General features: G+C 40.1%; 1 protein-coding gene and 1 long non-coding RNA gene across 2 annotated transcripts in view; both read right to left on the reverse strand.

Moving 5' to 3' along the window:
• The window catches only part of LOC135080080 (transitional endoplasmic reticulum ATPase TER94), a 43,543-nt gene that overhangs the window by 12,309 nt on the left and 7,884 nt on the right, over nucleotides 1-23,350 (reverse strand). The window contains exons 5-12 of the mRNA XM_063974756.1: nucleotides 22,893-23,103; nucleotides 12,340-12,552; nucleotides 11,545-11,738; nucleotides 10,513-10,677; nucleotides 9,677-9,884; nucleotides 7,741-7,868; nucleotides 5,682-5,847; nucleotides 4,708-4,877 (exon numbers count right to left, since the gene is read on the reverse strand). Coding sequence (XP_063830826.1) covers nucleotides 4,708-4,877; nucleotides 5,682-5,847; nucleotides 7,741-7,868; nucleotides 9,677-9,884; nucleotides 10,513-10,677; nucleotides 11,545-11,738; nucleotides 12,340-12,552; nucleotides 22,893-23,103 — 1,455 coding nt within the window. The remainder of the gene's footprint in view (nucleotides 1-4,707; nucleotides 4,878-5,681; nucleotides 5,848-7,740; nucleotides 7,869-9,676; nucleotides 9,885-10,512; nucleotides 10,678-11,544; nucleotides 11,739-12,339; nucleotides 12,553-22,892; nucleotides 23,104-23,350) is intronic.
• On the reverse strand, nucleotides 20,347-22,492 carry LOC135079742 (uncharacterized). Its single transcript, XR_010258885.1, has 2 exons — nucleotides 21,572-22,492; nucleotides 20,347-21,113 (listed from the first exon to the last, which is right to left on the reverse strand). It is a non-coding gene; the product is annotated as an uncharacterized LOC135079742 (long non-coding RNA).

Consider the following 23,350-nt stretch of genomic DNA (forward strand, 5'->3'; position numbering starts at 1 on the left):
TGAAGGGTTTAAATATATGAACCTTAGACAGTTTAACCAAGACTCTCTGGAAAACTTATTTGGAATCATTAGGCAACACAGTGTAACCAATAGAAATCCCACTATCACGCACTTTACTGCAGCGCTTAAAACAAGCATGGTTACTGGGCTGAAAGTGCCTCATAGCAGAAGTGCTAATTGTGAAGCAGACAACAATAAACATATGCTGGAATATAAAGACATTTTAAAAACTAATTTAAAAACAACAGAAATAAAAATTAATGTTCAAGATTCCACAGACACTGAATTTTATCCTGTGTTGTCTATCCCGGACCCTGAAAACTTAGAACAGCCCATTGAAAATTTGTGTAGCCTTGAAAACCAACCAGTAGTATATGTAAGCGGGTATTTAGCTGCCAAACTATTACAGAACAGTTCTTGTTTAATTTGTGAAGAGTGTTTGAGCGTGAAAACTCCTGTTGACAATGATTTGTATGCATATACAGGGTGTCCCGTAATGTAACGTCAAGCCGGAACTGGGTGTTGAGGCAAGTTGTGCAGGTTATCAGAAAAATATAAAAAAAAATCTATGTGGCATATTTTAAAAATAATAGGCATTTAAAAAAAATCAAAAAAATCTACTCCAGGTGACGGTCCTTTTACTCGTGTTGCCACAAATCTTCACTTTTTCCAAATTTTTTTTTTGTTATGTAACCCTGAATAATGCTTCTCTAAATTGTTATCAAAATTACAAAACCAGCTGCTAAAACTTGGATGAAAAAAATACATTATTCCCAAAAAAAATATCAAAATAAAAATTTTGCCTAGTTTAAACTGACTGTACTGAAAAAAAATTGTACTACGCGAGTGTGGCAAGTGACGTCATAATTTGGCGCATTTAGTAAGGATTCCAAAATGGTATAACACTTTGTAAAATCTTGCTGTAATTGTCGACAATTTTTGTTTATTGGAAATAATCCCGTTTTTAACTTTATCTACCTTGGTTAAAAATGTTATTCTAATGTGCCCAAAATTCAAGTTTCTGGCTTAAGTGAGGTGGAGAAGCCATTTTAAAAGGTATGAGCGGGACGGAGAGGGTCATCTTACCAAGCAGGGATGTTATGGATATCCGTAACGTACGGATAGTTTCGGATAAAGGCCAAACTGCAAAACTCTATGAAATCTGCAGTATACACGCCGCAGCTGCAATGCCGCGCTGCCGATTTCATAGTTTTGCAGTTTGCGGTTGCAGTTTGCGGTCTGCGTTCCGTCTTGGAATTGTACCTTAAATCTTAATATTTGTTACCAACTTGTCTGGCATTCGCTGGCATCATCTAATATGCCAGCCTGTTTTACCTTTATAGGTGTCGTCTTAGTTGGTACATAAAGTAGCTATGTGGGTCACGCTCACGCAGCATCTTGCTATTTGTATTATACCTACATTTTTGAAATTCTAATAATTCCGTAACCGAAATTATCCGAGACTTTCGGATAATCTGAAATTATTTCATATCCGTGACCGTAACCGAAACCGGTATAATATTATTCTAATATCCGTAACCGTATCCATAACCGAAACTTCATATCCTTATTATCCCTGTTACCAAGTACAAGTGCAGGCAGAGCAGTAGATAAAGGCGCGCGCGCACGGGTGACTTTTGTCACAGTATGTCAACTACTAATTACTGTCATGGTGACAAAAGTTTCTGTGACTGACTGTACGGTAGTCAGTCACAGAAACTTGAATTTTGGGCACATTAGAATAATAATTTTTAACCAAGGTAGATAAAGTTAAAAACGGGACTATTTCCAAAAAAAACAAAAATTGTCGACAATTACAGCAAAAATTTACCAAGTGTTGTACCATTTTGGAATCCTTACTAAATGCGCCAAATTATGACGTCACTTGCCACACTCGCGTAGTACATTTTTTTTTCAGTACAGTCAGTTTAAACTAGGCAAAATTTTTATTTTGAAAAATTTTTTGGGAATAATGTATTTTTTTCATCCAAGCTGGAGCAGCTGGTTTTGTAATTTTGATAACAATTTAGAGAAGCATTATTCAGGGTTACATAACAAAAAAAAAATTTGGAAAAAGTGAAGATTTGTGGCAACACGAGCAAAAGGACCTTCATCTGGAGTAGAATTTTTGGATTTTTTTTAAATGCCTATTATTTTTAAAATATGCCACATAGATTTTTTTTTATATTTTTCTGATAACCAGCACAACTTGCCACAACACCCAGTTCCGGCTTGACGTTACATTACGGGACACCCTGTATATCTCTTCGCGAATGGTGGCATGATAAAAAAAGTCTCGTTTATCCAACAATTCAATTATGTACCACCGTAAATGAAGCTAAACAATTTTATCATGACCATATTGCCGACCAGATATATATGGAAAATGTTGGAAAATTCATTTTCTTAATGTTGAGTACAAATTGTAATTTTAGTTGGTTTAAATGTCAACAACATAATAAAGAAATTTATGATAAGATGTTTAAAATATTAAGTTACCTTTTTCTAAGAAAAAGTTGTAAAATCATTAATGACAGCTTCATAAAAAGTGAAAACAATTTTGCTGACAAAAGTAAAAAAGCACAGCAACAAAGCATTGAAAAGTAATCTTGAGGCTGAGGTTCGATCAGCTGATAAGAAAATTAAAGATGTTTATAAATAAAAATCCTATTTTTTCTTAGAAAAAGTTGTGAAAATAAAAGTTTACAAAATTATCATTTCTGTACTTTGTTATAATTTTCAATAATTCCTCATGCCTACAACTGCTATGTCATGTTCAATACTTATTGTAATATACCTATTTTATTTCGAAATAAATAATTTACGTTACAAAACTTCGTTTTACTTACACATAGTATAAAATAAAAATAGTAATCATTAAAATATTGAAGGTTCCTATACTAGATATCGATATGCAATTACAACCCTAGCAAAGTATCGATAATCGATAAGTTATTACGAACGTCACTAATACTGTCAGAAAATAAGGCATTATGTTGGTAGCTCCGCCTGTAGTTTGTGCGGTTGGTAAAGATTTGCGGGTCGTTCTCTAAAATGCATATGTGTGCGTGAGCTCAAAAAATATCTATGGAGTGCCGTCTCTTACTCTTTTATGCTCTTTGGTGATTATATTCAAGAAGCTATTCAAGGAAAAACTGAAAAAGGGCCAAAACAGTATATTTGTTCAAGACATAAAACTAGACCACCCGAGAGACAGTAAAAAAGCAACTTCAAAACCAAAAACAATATTTAAAAAGTAAAAAACCATAAATAATATCAAAAAATGATTGCTGGCCAAACTGCCAGCAACACATCATGTAAATAAATGTCCTTAAGCTGGGTTGCACCATCTATTTTACCATTAACAAACCTCAAAAATCTGTCTAACTCCATACAAAAATCACCTCAAATCGCATCTCCCGCGACGATTTATTTGACGCGGAATGTAGTTAGCGTTGAAGTTAGGTGGTGCAACTCAGCCTTAGACATTTATAGGGGGCGATTTGCACCAGGAGACAAGAGACCGAGACGGAAGAGTGCGACCGTTACTTGGTTTTAGGTAATGCTATTAGTACTGCTGCTGTAATTTACTTTTAGAGTTGTGTTATTTGGCAGCTGCGATACAAGCGTGAGCTTAGTAGTGCAGAAGCCGCTGAAAATGTTAAGTCTGTACTACTTCTTAGAAATAAAGCTATTATTTATTTATTTATTAGCGTCAGTTCGCGAGCGAGGCAGAAACCTAAGTTGCTTGTCTCTATCGCCACGCGAACCGCCATCTTTACACTGCGCCTCTAGTCCCAATCTAAGAAAAGTTTGTACCATGAGTACTAGACAACACGGGACTATTCACCTCTCGTTCCCACCGCTGTGTAGCTAGGATCTACAGCTTGACCGCCAATAAAAACCCAACCAGTGAAGGTTAATTTAATCCCCGGGGAAAGTTACACTGTCATTGGACCCAAAACGAAATTAATCAGAAGAACATAGTTACAGATAGTTCACAATATCTATAGACTAAAGTTAACATGAATACCTCTTGAATACATTGAACGAGTGAATATTTTTAATGGCCGTTATTCAGATCAGCTTGACTTGGCGATGTAGGACAGGTCGACGTCCTTAGTGATGGGCGACTTGCGCACGACCACATCAAGCTATGTATAAACTTTTGTTGTAAAATCACCCCTATCCCAACTGCATAAGCTGCTGTGACTTTACCTTGGCGATGTAGGACAGGTCGACGTCCTTAGCGATGGGCGACTTGCGCAAGTTGGCGCGTAGGATGGCCTCGCGCGACTACCTAAGACTATACACTTTTATTGCAAAATCAACCCTATCCCAACTACATAAGACACGTTACCTTGGCGATGTAGGACAGGTCGACGTCCTTAGCGATGGGCGACTTGCGCAGGTTGGTTGTACTTCTCGTCAGGGTAGCAGGATAGCTGAGTCGACGTAAAATCAACTCTATCCTAACTAAAGCCTGGTCCGTGAGCACGTAGAATTTTGTCCAATGACCCTAAGCTACCCATCCTTATCGCTCGCGCGTAATTGGACTGCGCGCTGTGCGACGGGCGCCCGCAGTGAGTGTGCGAGCGCGACAGCAACATAATTACACGCGAGCGATAAGGATGGGTAGTTTGGGGTCATTGGACAAAATTCTACGTGCTCACAGACCAGGCTTTACATAAGCTGCCGTGACTTTACCTTGGCGATGTAGGACAGGTCGACGTCCTTAGCGATGGGCGACTTGCGCAGGTTGGCGCGCAGGATGGCCTCGCGAGACTTCTCGTCGGGCAGCGGGATGTAGATCAGCTGGTCCAGGCGGCCCGGCCGCAGGATGGCCGGGTCGATGATGTCGGGCCTGTTTGTAGCACCTGTAGGCATATGGGAATCGTTACGGAAATGAAATGACACCTATTGGGCATTTTACACTGTAAAAACCTGCTTTTTAAGTAACCAGAACTGGCTGTAAATACATTCTATGTTTTGATAGCTATATTTGAATGTGACTTTTATACTATTTGTTTATATCTATCACTTCACAGAGAGAGCTCTGAAAATACACAGTCTAACTCTCATCACTCTTTTTTTTTTCTTTCAATCTTAATTCCATCACCACTCTGCACTTCTACTAGTTCCTAGTTGCTAGAGACACTAATTATGAAAAGATATAACTTCATTCTAACACTGAAAACTTAGTAACTTTAGTTTTTGATTTTTTGTTCCTTGGAAATATAAAAAATAATTGGCAGTCACAGAGCTCGCGACTTGATGAAAGTATGTAAGTGGAGCCACCGTTCACGTGTTAGCGATTACAATTTAACTATCCGAATAAACCCCCTTACTAATAAAAAGTTACACAGTTGTTGAACACTGTTTTGAAATGGCATTTCCGTACTAAACGTCACTTTAAAACACTGTTCAACGAGCGTGTAAGTTTTATTAGTAAGGGGGAAAGGGTTCAAGGGTTTTAATAAATTCATAAGTTTGGTAAAACTTTGTAAAAGCTTGATAAAATTTTAGGATCGACATTAGAGATTAGTAGACCACTGGCGGTGCCGATCATCCTAAAGGCATATTTTCATGCTTCGAAAAAACCCGTAACAAAATGTGAAATCAGAAAATTATGACCTCAAATATTATGAAATAGAAGCTAGAATAGTGCACAATGTACTGACCGATGATGAAGACGTTCTTCTTAGCACCCATGCCGTCCATCTCAGTCAGGATCTGGTTGATGACGCGGTCCGCGGCGCCGCCCGCGTCCGATACGGAACCACCGCGGGATTTGGCGATGGAGTCCAACTCGTCGAAGAATAGCACGCAGGGTGACGCCGATCGTGCCTGTAGGTGTACACGTTTTGTAGTAAAATAGTGCTTATCACTTTAGGAAATAGTTTCTCGTTTTGAAATAAGATTTAATCAGGTTTCGAAGCTCGTCGAAGATCAATACGCACGATGAAGCCAAGCGCGCTTACAGGTGTACATACAGTACCAGTTTTATAGCAGTGACACATAAAACAAATTGACAGATTTGACTTGATATAACATTTATCTGCCTGCCGGTGTACACTAACTTTAGGTTAGGCAATCTGTGTAAGTCCGGTAGACTAGAATAAGACTTTGCTCGTGGATGTCGTAAAGGTGACTAGAGAACAAATGAACATCAAGCCTCCCCGATCTGTCAGAAGTGTAGGCCAAATCCTTTATTTGCCTCTGGCACATAAAAGAAGTGGTGTAGTAGAAACTTTAACATGCAGGGTTATAATCCACTCAATTAGCAGATGTTACCAAGTTCATAATATAAGTTGGTAAATAAATCTGTACTGAAAGATGGATTTTACACTATAGATCGTTTCATCCACAAAGATGCGGCCCACCATTCTTCCGCTAATGTTTGAGTGTTATCAGTACACGCTAAATCATCCATGAGTGCACACGCACACTACAATAATGACGCTCGGATTGCTCGGATCAAACTCCCCGCACCCCGCGCTTTCCTCAACCAAAAATTGATGGGGCGCGTCTTCGTGGATGAAACGATCTATACAGCCCAAACTAAGGCCCAGTTTCACCATACTCTGTTAGTTATTCTCTAAATGGGACATTACTTAACCAGTCATTAAAGTTAACAGGGGTGCTAACAGCACTGTTAAATTTTCGTGTCCCATGGTATTATTTTAACAGACCATTACGAAATCATACATTAAGTGAATGGAGTCTCAAATCATTCACTCACTTTCTAAACCGACCAAAACAAAATGTCATTGTAAGTAATAGAATTGCTTCGAAAACGAGCACTATTCTCTTCAGTCGTATAATATTTTTGTGACATGTAAGGCGACTGATTTAAATACCGCGTATTTTGTAGAATTCATCAGAAATCGGGTTGCATTTCATTTTGCTGGTTGAATAAATGTCAAACATTTGTTTTTTGTGTGACTGTGTCTGTGAACACATCCAAAACAGATTCTTTTGAAAGTCGAAATCTTGTGCGACATATTCGTCGAATAATGACGCCGTGCTTTTAAATATTTTGGGTCGTCGTACTATACAGTGTGTTTGGGATACATAAAAATTGTTTGTATTTCCTATGTGCCCGTCTTACAGATAAATAAAAATTTGCATTTGTAAACCAATGATAATTATGTGTCATTAAAAATGAAAAATAATGACCAAAAAACTTAAAAAAATAATAAATTTAAGTTTTTGTCAAAAAATTCAGTTTTGACGGGCACATAAGAAATAAATAACATTTTTGTGTAGTCACATAAAAATAAATTTCAATAATTAAGCCCTTCCCCCATTCCATGAGGAGGGGGGGCGGCCTACATATTATGGGAGCATTTTTGTCGATAAAATTTACATAATAACATCGCCTTAAATTATCGCTAGCCCTATCCCAAACACACTGTATAGACCAAATTGTCTAAAACTTCCAAAGGATTCTCGTTTTCGAAAATAAAATTGTCATCATTGCCATCGCGATCCTGTTCCTGTGTGACAGTAAACTAACAGCCTGTTACCCATCTAACGGACCTAATGAGCAGCAATTAAGTTTAACAACGGATTACGGATATTAAACATTCGTTAAAACATGGTGGGACATTCAATAACCTTAACTGTCTGTTAAATGATTTAACAGGGGTGTTAATTAGTTAACATTGTATGGTGAAACTGGGTCTAAACATTTGACTATCATAACACAAGTATTTTAATACCAAAACGAGCACGTACCTTGTCGAAGATGTCTCTCACGTTGGCCTCAGACTCACCGAACCACATCGTGAGCAGTTCGGGGCCCTTCACGGAGATGAAGTTGGCCTGGCACTCGTTGGCGATGGCCTTTGCCAGCAGAGTTTTACCTGCACAAAGACAACATAAGTAATTAACAATAATGTCTGATGAACAAAATAAACTACTTTTTTTCTTTAAGTATTACTAGGCGCGAATTTCCACAAACTTGGAAATGCTGATTTGTATCCCCCGAATTTTACATATTTTTATTGATCATGTTTTCCTTATACATGGGAAATGATAGTGTAGTTCCAGCGTAGAATATAAGTTAACAATCCCCATTTTTCCAGTGGATGTCTTAGAGGGCGGCTAACAAATATGCAGACACAAGTGACTAACATGGTGAGTCTCATAGAGTATTTCCACCATAACAAGTGCCCGCACCCAGGTACTATTATTTTCTTGTAAAGCCCGGTCTGTGAGCACATAGAATTTTGTCCAATGACCCCAAGCTACCCATCTTTATCGCTCACGCGTAATTATATTGCTGTCGCGACTGTGCGACGGGCGCCCGCAGTGAGTGTGCGAGCGCGACAGCAACATAATTACGCGCGAGCGTTAAGGTTGGGTAGCTTGGGGTCATTGGACAAAATTCTACGTGCTCACAGTCCAGACTAAAGAAGTTTTGAAGTCTTATGTAGCAAGTACTAACCGCAACCCGGGGGTCCGTAGAACAGCACACCACGGGAAGGCTGCATGCCAAACTTGAGGAACTTGTCGGGGTGTTCCACAGGGTACTGCACGTGCTCCTATACCTTTCTGGTCCTTATACCCTGGTAACAAAGCTCAAGTTCACTTACCACAACCCGGGGGTCCGTAGAACAGTACACCACGGGAAGGCTGCATGCCAAACTTGAGGAACTTGTCGGGGTGCTCCACAGGGTACTGCACTAGCTCCTGCAGCTATCTGGTTCTTATGCCTTGGTAACAAAGCTCAAGGTCCACTTACCACAACCCGGGGGTCCGTAGAACAGCACACCACGCGAAGGCTGCATGCCAAACTTGAGGAACTTGTCGGGGTGTTCCACAGGGTACTGCACTAGCTCCTGCAGCTATCTGGTTCTTATGCCTTGGTAACAAAGCTCAAGTTTACTCACCGCAACCCGGGGGTCCGTAGAACAGCACACCACGGGAAGGCTGCATGCCAAACTTGAGGAACTTGTCGGGGTGTTCCACAGGGTACTGCACTAGCTCCTGCAGCTATCTGGTTCTTATGCCTTGGTAGCTAAGCTCAAGTTTACTCACCGCAACCCGGGGGTCCGTAGAACAGCACACCACGGGAAGGCTGCATGCCAAACTTGAGGAACTTGTCGGGGTGTTCCACAGGGTACTGCACGAGCTCCTATACCTTTCTGGTCCTTATACCCTGGTAACAAAGCTCAAGTTCACTTACCACAACCCGGGGGTCCGTAGAACAGCACACCACGGGAAGGCTGCATGCCAAACTTGAGGAACTTGTCGGGGTGTTCCACAGGGTACTGCACTAGCTCCTGCAGCTATCTGGTTCTTATGCCTTGGTAACAAAGCTCAAGGTCCACTGACCCCAACCCATATTAGGAAACTTTTCGAGAGTCTACTGGCTAACTGCTGAAGCCTTATGCTCTGGCAATAAAGTTGAAAATCCCATCATCACTCACCACAACCCGGGGGTCCGTAGAACAGCACACCACGGGAGGGCTGCATGCCAAACTTGAGGAACTTGTCGGGGTGCTCCACAGGGTACTGCACTAGCTCCTGCAGATATCTGGTTCTTATGCCTTGGTAACAAAGCTGAAAGTCTACTGTCCGCAGCCCAGGTGCCCGTATGAAGGAATACTGGCTAGCTGCTACCGCCTTATGCCCTAGTAATAAAGTTGAAAGTTCTATCATCACTTACCACAACCCGGGGGTCCGTAGAACAGCACACCACGGGAAGGCTGCATGCCAAACTTGAGGAACTTGTCGGGGTGTTCCACAGGGTACTGCACTAGCTCCTGCAGCTCGCGCTTGACGCTCTGCAAGCCTCCGATGTCGCCCCACGTCACGTTCGGGACTTCGACTACCGTCTCGCGCAGAGCCGATGGCGACGACTTGGTCATCGCGTACTGGGGACAACAGACCAATTTGAGTATAGTTCCAAAATACTGAACTGTCCTATGCATGACATTGACAGTGGGGCGCCACCGTCAATACCGGATCGCTGGTTCCGATTTTTGCCATGTTGGAAACCATATAGTTGAACGATGGTAGCGCCCCCCTGTCATTGAGTTTGGTGGGACAGTTCAGCGTGGGTCATCTATATTTATGACGATGATAGAATACAGAATGGACTTTTGATGACGTCAAATTAGTCAAATCTTAATATAGTTTTGCATTTTTGTTCAGATTCATCAAATACTTGTTTAGTTTTGATTCGAAAAAGCATGTAAAGATTCTGACATGGTCAAGAATTTACTAAGTTGTAATTAGTGAAGTCGGCGGCTTTCCAAGGACATGCTGGCGGCATGCCAGCGCAAGAGTATATGCTCATTTGCCCACCGACATTCAAAAAATACAACTCACATCAACAATATACACGTTCATAGTGACTGTCGCGTTGAGAGTTGTTAGCAACTGCCAAAAGTTGCTGATGTCGTGCCGCCGACAAAAAAGTCGAAGAGTATACTACCAGTATGACTAGATCCTCCACTTACTTAGTAAAGACTAATGACCTGGCAATGACGTCACACTCACCCGGAAGTTGTCCATGGACACAGCGAGCGAGTTGAGCACCTCTGCGTCGATTTGGTCGTCCTCGAGGTCGATGAGGTCCATCTTCTCGCGGATCTGCTGCAGAGCCGCCTCCGAGCACAGAGACGCGAGATCCGCGCCCACGTGACCGTGAGACTCGGCCGCGATCTGCGAGTAAAAAAAAAACAAACAATTAATTTGTCAATCCAGACCACAAGGTGAACAGATGACTTTATAAAGGTTGCAAGAAGGCACTAGATACAGGCTGCTATAAACCAGCCTGTCTGGAAATCGTTGCGGAAGGCCTATGTTTAGCAGTGGACGTCTTGTTGCTAAAATGATGATAATGAAATCCAGATAAGATTTCAAAAACTTACGCGCACAATACGCGCGCAAGGCAACTATGATTTAAGGCGTGTATGGCGATACATTGCGAGGCTGCCTACGAGTTTGCTCGTTTGCCAAAGTCAAGAGGCAAACGTGTCTCAACATCGCAAGGCCGACTCGTGAAGGGTTAGCCTTACAATATACACACCTTAAAGAATGACAATCAAATATAAGGGCTAGGGAGCATGCATTAGAGCCGCGGACGAATGTCCAATAGTAGCATTAGTTCAATGGCCTCGGAGGACACCGTCGGGTTTTTGTGGGTAGGAGAGTCCCACATAACCCACTGATTGTTGCCATTGGCCAGTGGATATGCGCAAGCTATTACGCTGTAGAATGTTGGTATATTTTGGATTGCATGGGCTGTTATGTAGACAAATTTTGAAGTGCCATTTATAATAAACTAGCTGACCCGGCGAACTTTGTTCCGCCTTAATGGCAATATTTTATTTCGAACGGGATAAAAAGTATCCTATGTCCTTCTCCTGGCTCTAAACTACCTCCCTGACAATTTTCAGCTAAATCGGTTCAGCCGTTCTTGAGTTATAAGTGGTGTAACTAACACGACTTTCTTTTATATATATAGATAAATACTGCTTAGGTTCTGGATGATCATAGAGTGAACTGTTCCTTTGTGTCATATCTCACCTGTTCCAAATCGACGTCATCACCCAGCTTCATGTTCTTAGTATGGATGCGGAGGATCTCCAGGCGTCCGGTGGCGTCCGGGATGCCGATGTCGATCTCGCGGTCGAAGCGTCCGAAACGACGCAGCGCCGGGTCGATAGAGTTCGGACGGTTGGTCGCCGCCATTACGATCACGTGGGACGACTTTTTCATGCCTAACATGTGGAATAATTGTGTTATGATGATTCTGGTTATTTGTTACAGACAAAAATACTTGCTTTAATTTATTTCTTCAATTACTTTGGACAGACATTTTTTTTTTGCAGAACGCTTGAAATACATAGCAAAGTGTAAGTAAAGTAAGATGTACTGTTATAGTCTATAGAGCAGCGGGTTCATCCAAGCTGTGGAATATTTGTCGCTAATAATATATTGCTAATAATATATTGTCGCTTATAATAATTTATTCTTTCATGCCACATAAATTGGTACATAATACGACCAACTTATTGTTTTAACAGAAAACACAATATAGGTAGGCCTCCCAATTTAGACGATTATCACACTGCACCGGTCACCGGTCCGCGTGATTACATATAAAAAATCCCGCGCGCAGACGCGTTGTCAGTGTGTTGTGCCGCGCGTGTTTTCTATACAAACTGAGGTACTTGCATACAATGATGAAGTCGTCCCGCATACCGCGACGGAGCGCGGTGCAGTGTGATAATCGCCTTAGTGGTCGTTGTGGAAATCCTTAGGGGAGACCTCCTACTCGTTAACCTTTGAACTACGCAAAAAAAATCCTAACAAACTCACCGTCCATCAAAGTCAGCAGCTGCGACACGATACGTCGCTCCACCTCCCCATGGGTCTTCTCTCTCTTCGGAGCGATGGCGTCCAGCTCATCGATGAAGATGATGGCCGGAGAGTTCTTGTCAGCCTCCTCGAACGCCTTACGCAGGTTGGACTCCGATTCACCGGCCAGTTTCGACATGATCTCCGGACCGTTGATTAGGAAGAAGAATGCGCCTGGGAAAAGTAAGAATTATTTATTTTTGGATCACAGGTAACAATATTATCGTCGCTTGCCTCTCTAACTGACGTAACTGACATTTTGCAAAATTTTCAGGCGATTGGAGAGATCGATTCGTCTTGCAAAATTGATTAACGCCTGTAGCACATCTCCGCCCGCGAAACCATGACAGCGAAACGATTTCAATATACATCTCTGAAATCACATCACCACATTAGCAACGAGGCCAAGTAAACGCAGAGATGTATATTGAAATCCTTTCGCTGTCATGGTTTCGCGGCGGAGGTGTGCTACGGGGCTTTGTGTAGAAAACTCAGTTTCGAAAAAAATGTCAGATACGTCAGTTAGAGAGGCAAGCGACGTTATGTAGGTCAGGGTTGGCCGACTTTATTAGACCCAAGATCTACTGCTTACAGGCGAAACCTAGCCGTGGCCACTTCTGATGTAGGTATTTTAAGTCAGTAGTCGGTATCACTGTTTGGCCCATGATCGTCGTAAAGTATAGTAAATTAAAGTTGATTTATAATAGAGGTGAACATAAGCATTGGAAATTATTAAGGCTAATGTATTGTGCACAATAATTTGGCTATTCTTTTCCTTAATAATTAAAATAATACCTCCATTAGGAATCCTATCCTCCTCCAATGAATGTATTCCATGCAGGAAGAAAAAGTTGTTTGCCAGTGAGCAACCAGTTTAAAAAAAGAGTGAGGCAGTCAGTGACTCCATTTAATGCATAATGAAACAATCTTTTTTTTTTGTATAGGTAAGTTTTTAGCAACTCATTCTATATCTTTGTTTTTTTTAGAGACAAATGGTAATTAGTATAAAGAATTCAAATAGGGATTCACCTTGCGCTCTCACCTTGAGTGAGAGTTTAGTTGCTAGGGCGCATTTATTTTTTATTATTTTTTATTTATTTATTAGGTACACCAACGATAGGTACAACAATACACAATATGTTAAAAAATACGCAAAATATTAAGCTAATTGCACTATCACTTAGAGGTATACACAGCTTGCAAGAAATATAAGTTGCTGCTTAGTTAGCATAAATGATGTTATACAGGGTGTCCCGTAATGTAACGTCAAGCCGGAACTGGGTGTTGAGGCAAGTTGTGCTGGTTATCAGAAAAATATGAAAAAAAATCTATGTGGCATATTTTAAAAATAATAGGCATTTAAAAAAATAAAAAAATTCTACTCCAGGTGACGGTCCTTTTACTCGTGTTGCCACAAATCTTCACTTTTTCCAATTTTTTTTTTTTGTTATGTAACCCTGAATAATGCTTCTCCAAATTGTTATCAAAATTACAAAACCAGCTGCTCCAACTTTTATGAAAAAAATACATTATTCCCAAAAAAAATATCAAAATAAAAATTTTGCCTAATTTAAACTGACTGTACTGAAAAAAAATTGTACTACGCGAGTGTGGCAAGTGACGTCATAATTTGGCGCATTTAGTAAGGATTCCAAAATGGTATAACACTTTGTAAAATCTTGCTGTAATTGTCGACAATTTTTGTTTATTGGAAATAATCCCGTTTTTAACTTTATCTACCTTGGTTAAAAATATTATTCTAATGTGCCCAAAATTTAAGTTTCTGGCTTAAGTGAGGTGGAGAAGCCATTTTAAAAGGTATGAGCGGGACGGAGAGGGCCGTAACCGAAACTATCGGATATCCGAAATAAAAAAATGTCCATAACCGTAACCGAAACCACAGTAGATATATGAGCTAAAGCAGTACGGAAACTTAGCCCTTTCGGCGAGTTAAATACCTACACTTCAACTGAGTGTTAGGGTTGGCACTCTTAATCTTTATAAAATTAATAAGGTTCTGACTTACTTATTTATTAAAGCGTTTATTTAGGTTTTTTAATTATCAAATACCTAATGGAATAAATTAATTGACTAAGTAGTTAACAAAAAAATAAAACGTTAATTAGGTTCTATAATGATCGAATACATAATCGAATAAATTGATTAAGTACTGTTAGAGGCCGGTAGAAGATATTCTATTCTCATAAATAAAATACCGGATACTTACTTTCACATAGCTATTGCCTCATTTTAAATACAGTTCATCACTTAGGCCCGGTTTTTTGATTCGTAGTTAAAATAACAAATTGTTAAATTTTGCTACTAATGGTTAAATATTAACAAAATGCTAACTAATAGTTAAAAAATGTACTAAAAGTCAAGCTAACCATTGTTCGAAAAACATTTTTTTCTGATATTTAACCACTTGTCATTTGACATCTGTCAAACTTGACCATTGGTTATTTTAACTACGAATCAAAAAACCGGGCCTTAGTACAAAACCGCGCGGAGCAAATTACTTTATCAAATAGAACACATAAATTGTTAAAAAGCGTAATTACGAAATTTAAAAAGAACTATTACAAAATAGATGTAAGCACTTTATTTAAAAAGTAATATTTAATCATTTTTACAATTCAGAATTATTACGAAGTTTAAAAAATGAAAGTTCTGGTTTTGAAGATGCCGAGTTCAAGCAACCGTATACTACGCAATACACTCGTAGAGTCGTGGCATGTTTTTTAAAAATACAGCGGAACGTGCATGCAATAAAATTGTGCGCGACACTCGCGACGGATGGACTGCGAGGTTCGCTTAGAGCTCGTGTAAAGCGTGCGTCTGTGTGCGTGAGTCTGATTTAGAGCGTTTGTATGAAGCTTCCGTACTGTTTGATTTATCTACTGTGCCGAAACTGATTCAAAAGTTACGTATAGTTTCGGATAAAGGCCAAACTGCAAAACTCTATGAAATTTGCAGTATACACGCCGCAGCTGCAATGCCGCGCTGCCGATTTCATAGTTTTGCAGTTTGCGGTTGCAGTTTGCGGTCTGCGGCCCGTCTTGGAATTGTACCTTAAATCTTAATATTTGTTACCAACTTGTCTGGCATTCGCTGGTACCATCTAATATGCCAGCCTGTTTTACCTTTATCATACATAGGTGTTGGGAACCGATAGGTGGACCAACCTCTTTTTTATATTGTCTATGTTTTTTATACTTTTTTTTTATTACTTTTGATACCTTTTGTTTAGTTCTGAAGTTTATGTTTTTTTTTGATAGCCGTGGTGGGCAATATTTGCAGGAATATATCTTCATTTTAACCGAAGGTTTTTCTTATTTCCGCACGCCCGAGCGGCTGTCCGCAACATAGTTCGAGCCGGATCTACATTTAGCCCCGAACCGAAGGTTTTTCTTATTTCCGCACGCCCGAGCGGCTGTCCGCAACAATAGGTGTCATCTTAGTTGGTACATAAAGTAGCTATGTGGGTCACGCTCACGCAGCATCTTGCTATTTGTATTATACCTACATTTTTGAAATTCTAATAATTCCGTAACCGAAATTATCCGAGACTTTCGGATAATCTGAAATTATTTCATATCCGTGACCGTAACCGAAACCGGTATAATATTATTCTAATATACGCAACCGTATCCATAACCGAAACTTCATATCCTTATTATCCCTGTTACCAAGTACAAGTGCAGGCAGAGCAGGTAGTAAAGGCGCGCGCGCACGGGTGACTTTTGTCACAGTATGTCAACTACTAATAACTGTCATGGTGACAAAAGTTTCTGTGACTGACTGTACGGTAGTCAGTCACAGAAACTTGAATTTTGGGCACATTATAATAATATTTTTAACCAAGGTAAATAAAGTTAAAAACGGGACTATTTCCAAAAATCCAAAAATTTTCGACAATTATAGCAAAAATTTACCAAGTGTTATACCATTTTGGAATCCTTACTAAATGTGCCAAATTATGACGTCACTTGCCACACTCGCGTAGTATATTTTTTTTTTTCAGTACAGTCAGTTTAAACTAGGCAAAATTTTTATTTTGAAATTTTTTTTGAGAAGAATGTATTTTTTTCATCCAAGCTGGAGCAGCTGGTTTTGTAATTTTGATAACAATTTAGAGAAGCATTATTCAGGGTTACATAACAAAAAAAATTTTTTAAAAAAGTGAAGATTTGTGCCAACACGAGCAAAAGGACCGTCACCTGGAGTAGAATTTATTGATTTTTTTTAAATGCCTATTATTTTTAAAATATGCCACATTGATTTTTTTTTATATTTTTCTGATAACCAGCACAACTTGCCTCAACACCCAGTTCCGGCTTGACGTTACATTACGGGACACCCTGTATAAGTAAAATTATTATGATATAGAGTCGGTTGCTGTAGCCTTGAATTTGGGTAGGGACATGAAATGCACATCCAGGGGACCACTACATTTATTGTAGATCTTGCAGATCCGACATATAGGAGAGTTGGCTCCTAGAACAGTTTTTCGAAAGGGGCGGGAGAGAGGTTCAATGGGTTTACGTGGTAATCGTAATGGGACTTTGAAGTTAAACTTCGCTAGCAAGGTTGGACTACGCACATGATGTCTCATAATTTTGTAAAAGAAAGAAAGATCAAGTAGGTCTCTAAGACGTTCTAGGCTTTTTATTTCCAAGTCAGTTAAGATCTCATTATACGAGTACCTTCTTTTGTCTCTAAAATGCGAGAATACCAAGTGTCTGACAAGTCGTTTCTGGATTCGTTCATTGCGTAGAATGTGCGAAGAATGCGAAAATTTATTTTCAGAACCAGCAGCAAATCAACCATAACTCTTATGTATTTGTCACTAGCTTTCCGCCCGCGGCTTCGCCCGCGTGGAATTTTGTCTGTCACAGAAAAACTTTATCGCGCGCGTCCCTGTTTCAAAAACCGGGATAAAAACTATCCTATGTTCTTTCCCGGGACTCAAACTATCTCTATGCCAAATTTCATCAAAATCGGTTGCGAGGTTTAAGCGGGAAAGCGTAACAGACAGACAGACAGACAGACAGACAGACAGACAGACAGACAGACAGACAGACAGACAGAGTTACTTTCGCATTTATAATATTAGTTGGGATAGGTGCTATTTTGCAATAACTATCTTTAGTCTGAAATCTATACATATCTATAAAAGCGAAAGGTCACTGATTGACCGACCCACTCATCACGAAATCTCAGAAACTGCAAGTGCTAGGAGTCTCAAATCACTCACTAAAAACGGATTTTACGTAACTCCATTCCTAAGGGGTAAAACGGGATCCACGGTACGCAGTGGCGGGCGGCCGCTGGTATTACCATATTGGAAATTTTCCTGTCTTTTATGTTGTTACGATTTTATCTACATCAATGCCAACAATAAGAAATTAACCCTTTTGTGATACATTCAACTTTTGCAATGACACATTTATGTTCACTCCTTATCAGAGTACTTTCAGAGGCGCAAGTGATAGTACGATAGCGTCAAAGTAGGTCACATTTTATTATAACCCAGCATCAATATCTCGAACTATTAAAAAGAGTCATTTATATCAGGACTAGTGTTTTATTTCACAGCAATCTTCCTCAAACAATGTGGAAGATAACCACTAGTGGATTCATAAAACTTTAAGAGCTTGAAAACTAAGGCTTACTCTATCTATTTCAATTGTATATGAATTGAAATGAGAAAGCAACATTTCAGTTTTTTCTACACATATTGTGTTGTGGTGTCTATAATTTTTCTAGATCCTGGCTGCAACATTGAAGTTGTGGTGGTGGGAACGAGAGGTGGGAATAGTGTCGATCTCTCCATCGCAAACGTGGTCGCCCCAAGCAAACTTGGCGGCGCACTGTAGCAGACGAGGTGAAGAAAATCGGCATGACTAAAGGCTGATTTACACGTTAAATAGTAAGTTTTGACATAGACTTAAAAGGACAATGTTCGTTCTCCATACATTGTTCGCCTAAAGAACCAACAATTTTGACATATTACTACCCGAAAGCGAAATAATACGATTCTGTGTGTAAGAACAATGATTCCTGATGGACACTTGCCATAAAATTAATGATTAAGAATATTAAATCACAGCGATTTTATAATATGTCGTTTATGACAACATGGCGTCTAATGTATTGTGTGAATGTATGAACACCGATTCGCGAAAAATGTTTTGTATTGTCGTCACGCCGAGTCGCAGCCAAATAGTATAAAATAATAGAACAAGTTTTAGAAATACAACTCGGCATTCCACTTTTACAATATGCCCACATATTGCACGTAAATAAACAACATGAATCGTAGGTTGTTTCCACCCTTGTCATCTGACACATGAAATAAACTCCTATTGTATTATAGATATCGAAGCCGAATCGTATATAATAATAGAATGGGTTTTGGAGATCACTCGGGGTTCCACTTTTATAAAATACCTACATATTACATAAAAATACCACGAATCATGAGTTTTCTTTTCACCATTTACATCTGACACGAGATAACAAACTCCTATCTCCATGACTACCATCGTAGTCTATGCCAAAGACTACAATATTTTAAGCAAGAAGTTTCAAACCTTAGCGGCTACGGTAACCCCTGGGCCACATACATCATGATAACATTCGGTCGACACCGGAACGAAGTCTTGCGATTATGCAAAAAAGCATCGTATTCTAGTGCGGCTATATCACGTTCAACCGGGGTTTTAATTCGACTAAAGTCCTGACTAAAGACTGGAAGAAAATACGCCGCATTGTATGAGCACTTCGTGTTCGTTAAAGCGGCTTCAGATCTAGAGCCCACATAGTTTTCTTTCCAATAATATCCGCAAGTAGCGCTGCATGATCTTTACAACAAAAACGGCAATAGTTATTAAGGTGCCAAAATTATATGATTACTTTGGCACGGTATTATACACGTGCGAAGATTTGTCATTTTCATTCATTTCTTCATCATCATCATCATTTCAGCCACAGGACGTCCACTACTGAACATAGGCCTCCCCCAATGACTTCCACATCGCACGGTTGGTAGCGGCCTGCATCCAGCGCCTTCCCGCTACCTTTATCAGGTCGTCGGTCCACCTTGTGGTGGGTTGACATTGCAGAATATGACTTTTGATAGGTTCATCATAGAATTCGGCGGGGATATCCTCACGGAGGAAGTTCGTAAAAGGGCGGAACAAGATCTTATAATAATGCAAGGCCGAAGCTGTTACGCGCGTGCTCCTACGTGTAATCCGGCGAGTATGCAATAAATAGTAATGTCTGGTAAATAGTGGTAATACGTATCGTTCGTTCGTTCGTTTCAGCCGAAAAGACGTCCACTGCTGGACAAAGGCCTCCCCCAAGGATTTCCACGAAGACCGATCCTGCACCGCTCGCATACAGGCACCTCCTGCGACCTTCACCAGATCGTCGGTCCACCTAGTGGGAGGCCTGCCCACGCTACGTCTTTCAGCTCGTGGTCGCCACTCAAGAACTTTCCTGCCCCAGCGGCCATCAGCTCTACGAGCTATGTGCCCCGCCCAGTCTATGTCTGTATGCGCTACGATTACAGGGTATCATTTTGCATAGTCGCAAGACTTCACTCCGCTGCTGTCAAATCAATGTCGCATAATGTTATCGCAATGTGTGTGGCCCTTGGCCAAATCACAGAAGCCTATGCGAAGAAAGAGCACTTGAATGACAATAAAAATCAGGGTTACCATTTTATAAGATTTCCTCACTATTGAGGGTAACAAAGTAACATTAATAATCTAGCCATTAATTACATTTATTACCTATACGAGAAAGTAAAGCAACTTGCGGTTTTATTTTAATTTGTAAAATATTAAACCCCTCATATTTGTAACAGTTTGTTCCAAGTTTAGTTTTACTGTTTTGTTAACAGTATTGCTGTTTCAGCTGTCACTGTGAAGCTTTGGGAAAATAAATAAATAGAAAAAATATTAACATAAATATTTATTTAAGTTTTTATGTTCATTATCATAATATGCCAATTTAAGTTACACTGTGTGACAGTCTTTGACACTAAACAAACTCTTCAGCTTAATAATACCTACCTACAGGGCGTTTTTATAGTTACTCTTGCTGATGAAACAAGAAGGGTTGATTCTACTACTGAAATACAACTACTTTTCTTACAGGACCAATATCAAATTCTCAAAAAAATTCACATCCTCGTGATGGTGATAATTTCTATGGAGAGGTTTTTTTATATTCGGTCTCTTGGGATAAGTTATTCCATTTGAGCAGTAGAATTAATCCTTTTTATTCGATCACATATAAAAACAACACAAGTGTTTAGGAAAACTTCTTCTTTGGTATGGTATCACTACGGAGTTATAATGTCGGCAACTCTGTATCACTGACTTGTAACTTTCAAACAGCATGAATAATAAGGGCACCACATTGGTTTTCTTTCTGAAAAAAGGCTTTCAGTTTTAGTACTAACCCTTTAGCACTATTTCATTGAAATAAAAATACAATAAACGCACAGAAGACTGAAATTGAGTCAACTGACGTGACATTTATAATTTGTTGACATTATGACAGTTTGACAAGACTAGGGATTGAAAAAGTTTTAATTGAAAAAGTAAAATGACAATTTATTAAAACGATTCACATGGATATAATCGATTAAAAATATTTATAAAATGTTCTGATACTTGCCTGTAGCGATTATCCAATCCTGGTTTCTACTGAAAAACTACCTCGTTCGTTCGTTCGTTCGTTCGTTTCAGCCGAAAGACGTCCACTGCTGGACAAAGGCCTCCCCCAAGGATTTCCACAAAGACCGGTCCTGCGCCGCTTGCATCCAGGTACTTCCCGCGACCTTTACCAGATCGTCGGTCCACCTAGTGGGAGGCCTGCCCACGCTACGTCTTCCAGCTCGTGGTCGCCACTCAAGAACTTTCCTGCCCCAGCGGCCATCAGCTCTTCGAGCTATGTGCCCCGCCCACTGCCACTTGATTTTAGCGATTCTGCGGGCTATGTCAGTCACTCTGGTTCTCCTACGGATCTCCTCATTTCTGATTCGATCACGCAGGGAAACTCCGAGCATAGCACGCTCCATCGCTCTTTGGGTGACCTTGAGCCTTCTTATGAGGCCCATAGTAAGCGACCACGTCTCAGAGCCATACACTTGACTATAGATACATCGAAAAACTACCTCGTGGCAAGATTTTAATAAAATAATAAAATCTTTATCTTCTCTTTCACAATCTATAAAAGTTCATTTGGTCTATTATTATACATGTGCTATGAATGAGGGTTTTCGCGATTGAAAAATCCGCGAGATGGCAATACGTAGACGCGAGGTCCAAATGCTGCATGATTGGTGGATATCTGTCAATGTCATGTCAAAAATAACCAATCATGCAGCATTTGGACCTCACGTCTACGTATTGCCATCTGGCGGATTTTTCAATCGCGAAAACCCTCATTGGCATAGATTATGAGAGACTGGCAACTATACTAGGTTGATATCAGGTGATCCGTCTGCTCATTTGCCTCCTGTCACATAAAAAAAAAATATATATGTTTCTCACACTTCAACTGGCATTGGATTCAACATCGGATTCTGACACTTTTACAGTTATGATACCATGAATATCAGTTTATGGTCCTAATTATTTTTATTTTATTTACGACCTTCGACCAGTTGGACACTTTAGATATCTTCTTGTAATAGTGTCAAACTGTCAATATCTTTTTAGCTTTTAACGCAAATCTAGTCTTCAAAGCAGTTTAATCGATTTATTTTATTTTCAAAATCGATATTTTATTGTCTATGATGGCCGCAGGAACATCACTATACATGGACTCCCAGCAATAAAGTACGGTAATGCCTCGTACAGATTTTATCGGCAAAAATTATGGAACTTGATAGGTTTTAGACCATGCCACGCACCAAAACGTCCGGAAGTTGTAATAGTATTATAGAATAAACGTTAAAAGACTTATTTATTTAATTTTTCAATGCTTAAGTGTCCATTAGAATGAAAGGGTGCTTAATGTATTAAAAAAAATAGAAAATAATTATGATGGGTTAATGTTTTTGGGCGGTTTTTTAGGCGGTTTCTGACAATGTCCTTTTGCGGGTTCGAATCCCACCGCCGCTCGACTATTGTGGTGAGCCCACTCGTAACACAAGCTTATTTAGCTTAACACGAGGAGCTAATGGGACTATTATTAATTTGGGCAATACAAATTGCTGATAATCTTTTAAAAAATAAAAAAAAAATTAGTTACCTACTTAATACCTACATGACCAGACAGATCAGATCAATGCATTTATTGATCGCCATCGCTGCACACCGGCTGATCGCGTTGGTTTGGCCGAACCTTTAATCAGCCTTTAGTGAAATCAAACGCGAAGTTCAAGACCGAACGCGATGGAGGAATGTTGTGGACGCCTTCTGCCCCATTTAGGGGACGTAGGACCTTAAGTCAAGTAAGTCAAGTCTCCATCGTCAAAGTTAAGTACTCACCGGTCTCATTAGCGACAGCACGAGCGATCAGCGTCTTCCCGGTACCAGGCGGGCCGTACATGAGGATTCCGCGCGGAGGCTTCACGCCGATGGCCTTGAACAGCGACGGGTGCCGCAGCGGCAACTCCACCATCTCCTTGATCTGAGCCAGCTGCTTGCGGCAGCCGCCGATGTCGTCGTAACCCACAGCGTTTAATGCTTCTTCTTCTTCCTGTTGGTGGTGGAAAGAGACGGAGAAGTTTAGGAAGGGAGGAAAGTTTATTTGGTTCATCACATTATGGCATTCAATGCCACCTCTTCTTCCTGTTAGTGGTGAAAGAGACGGAGAAGTTTAGGAAGGGAGGAATGTTGTTTATTTGGTTCATCAAATGGCGTTCAATGACTCCTCTTCTGCATATTAGTAACTAGCTTTTGAACGCGACTTCACCCGCGTGAAATTTAGTTTGTCACAGATCGTC

The sequence above is a fragment of the Ostrinia nubilalis genome, chromosome 17, assembly GCF_963855985.1.
Source record: "Ostrinia nubilalis chromosome 17, ilOstNubi1.1, whole genome shotgun sequence".
Lineage (NCBI taxonomy): Eukaryota > Metazoa > Arthropoda > Insecta > Lepidoptera > Crambidae > Ostrinia > Ostrinia nubilalis.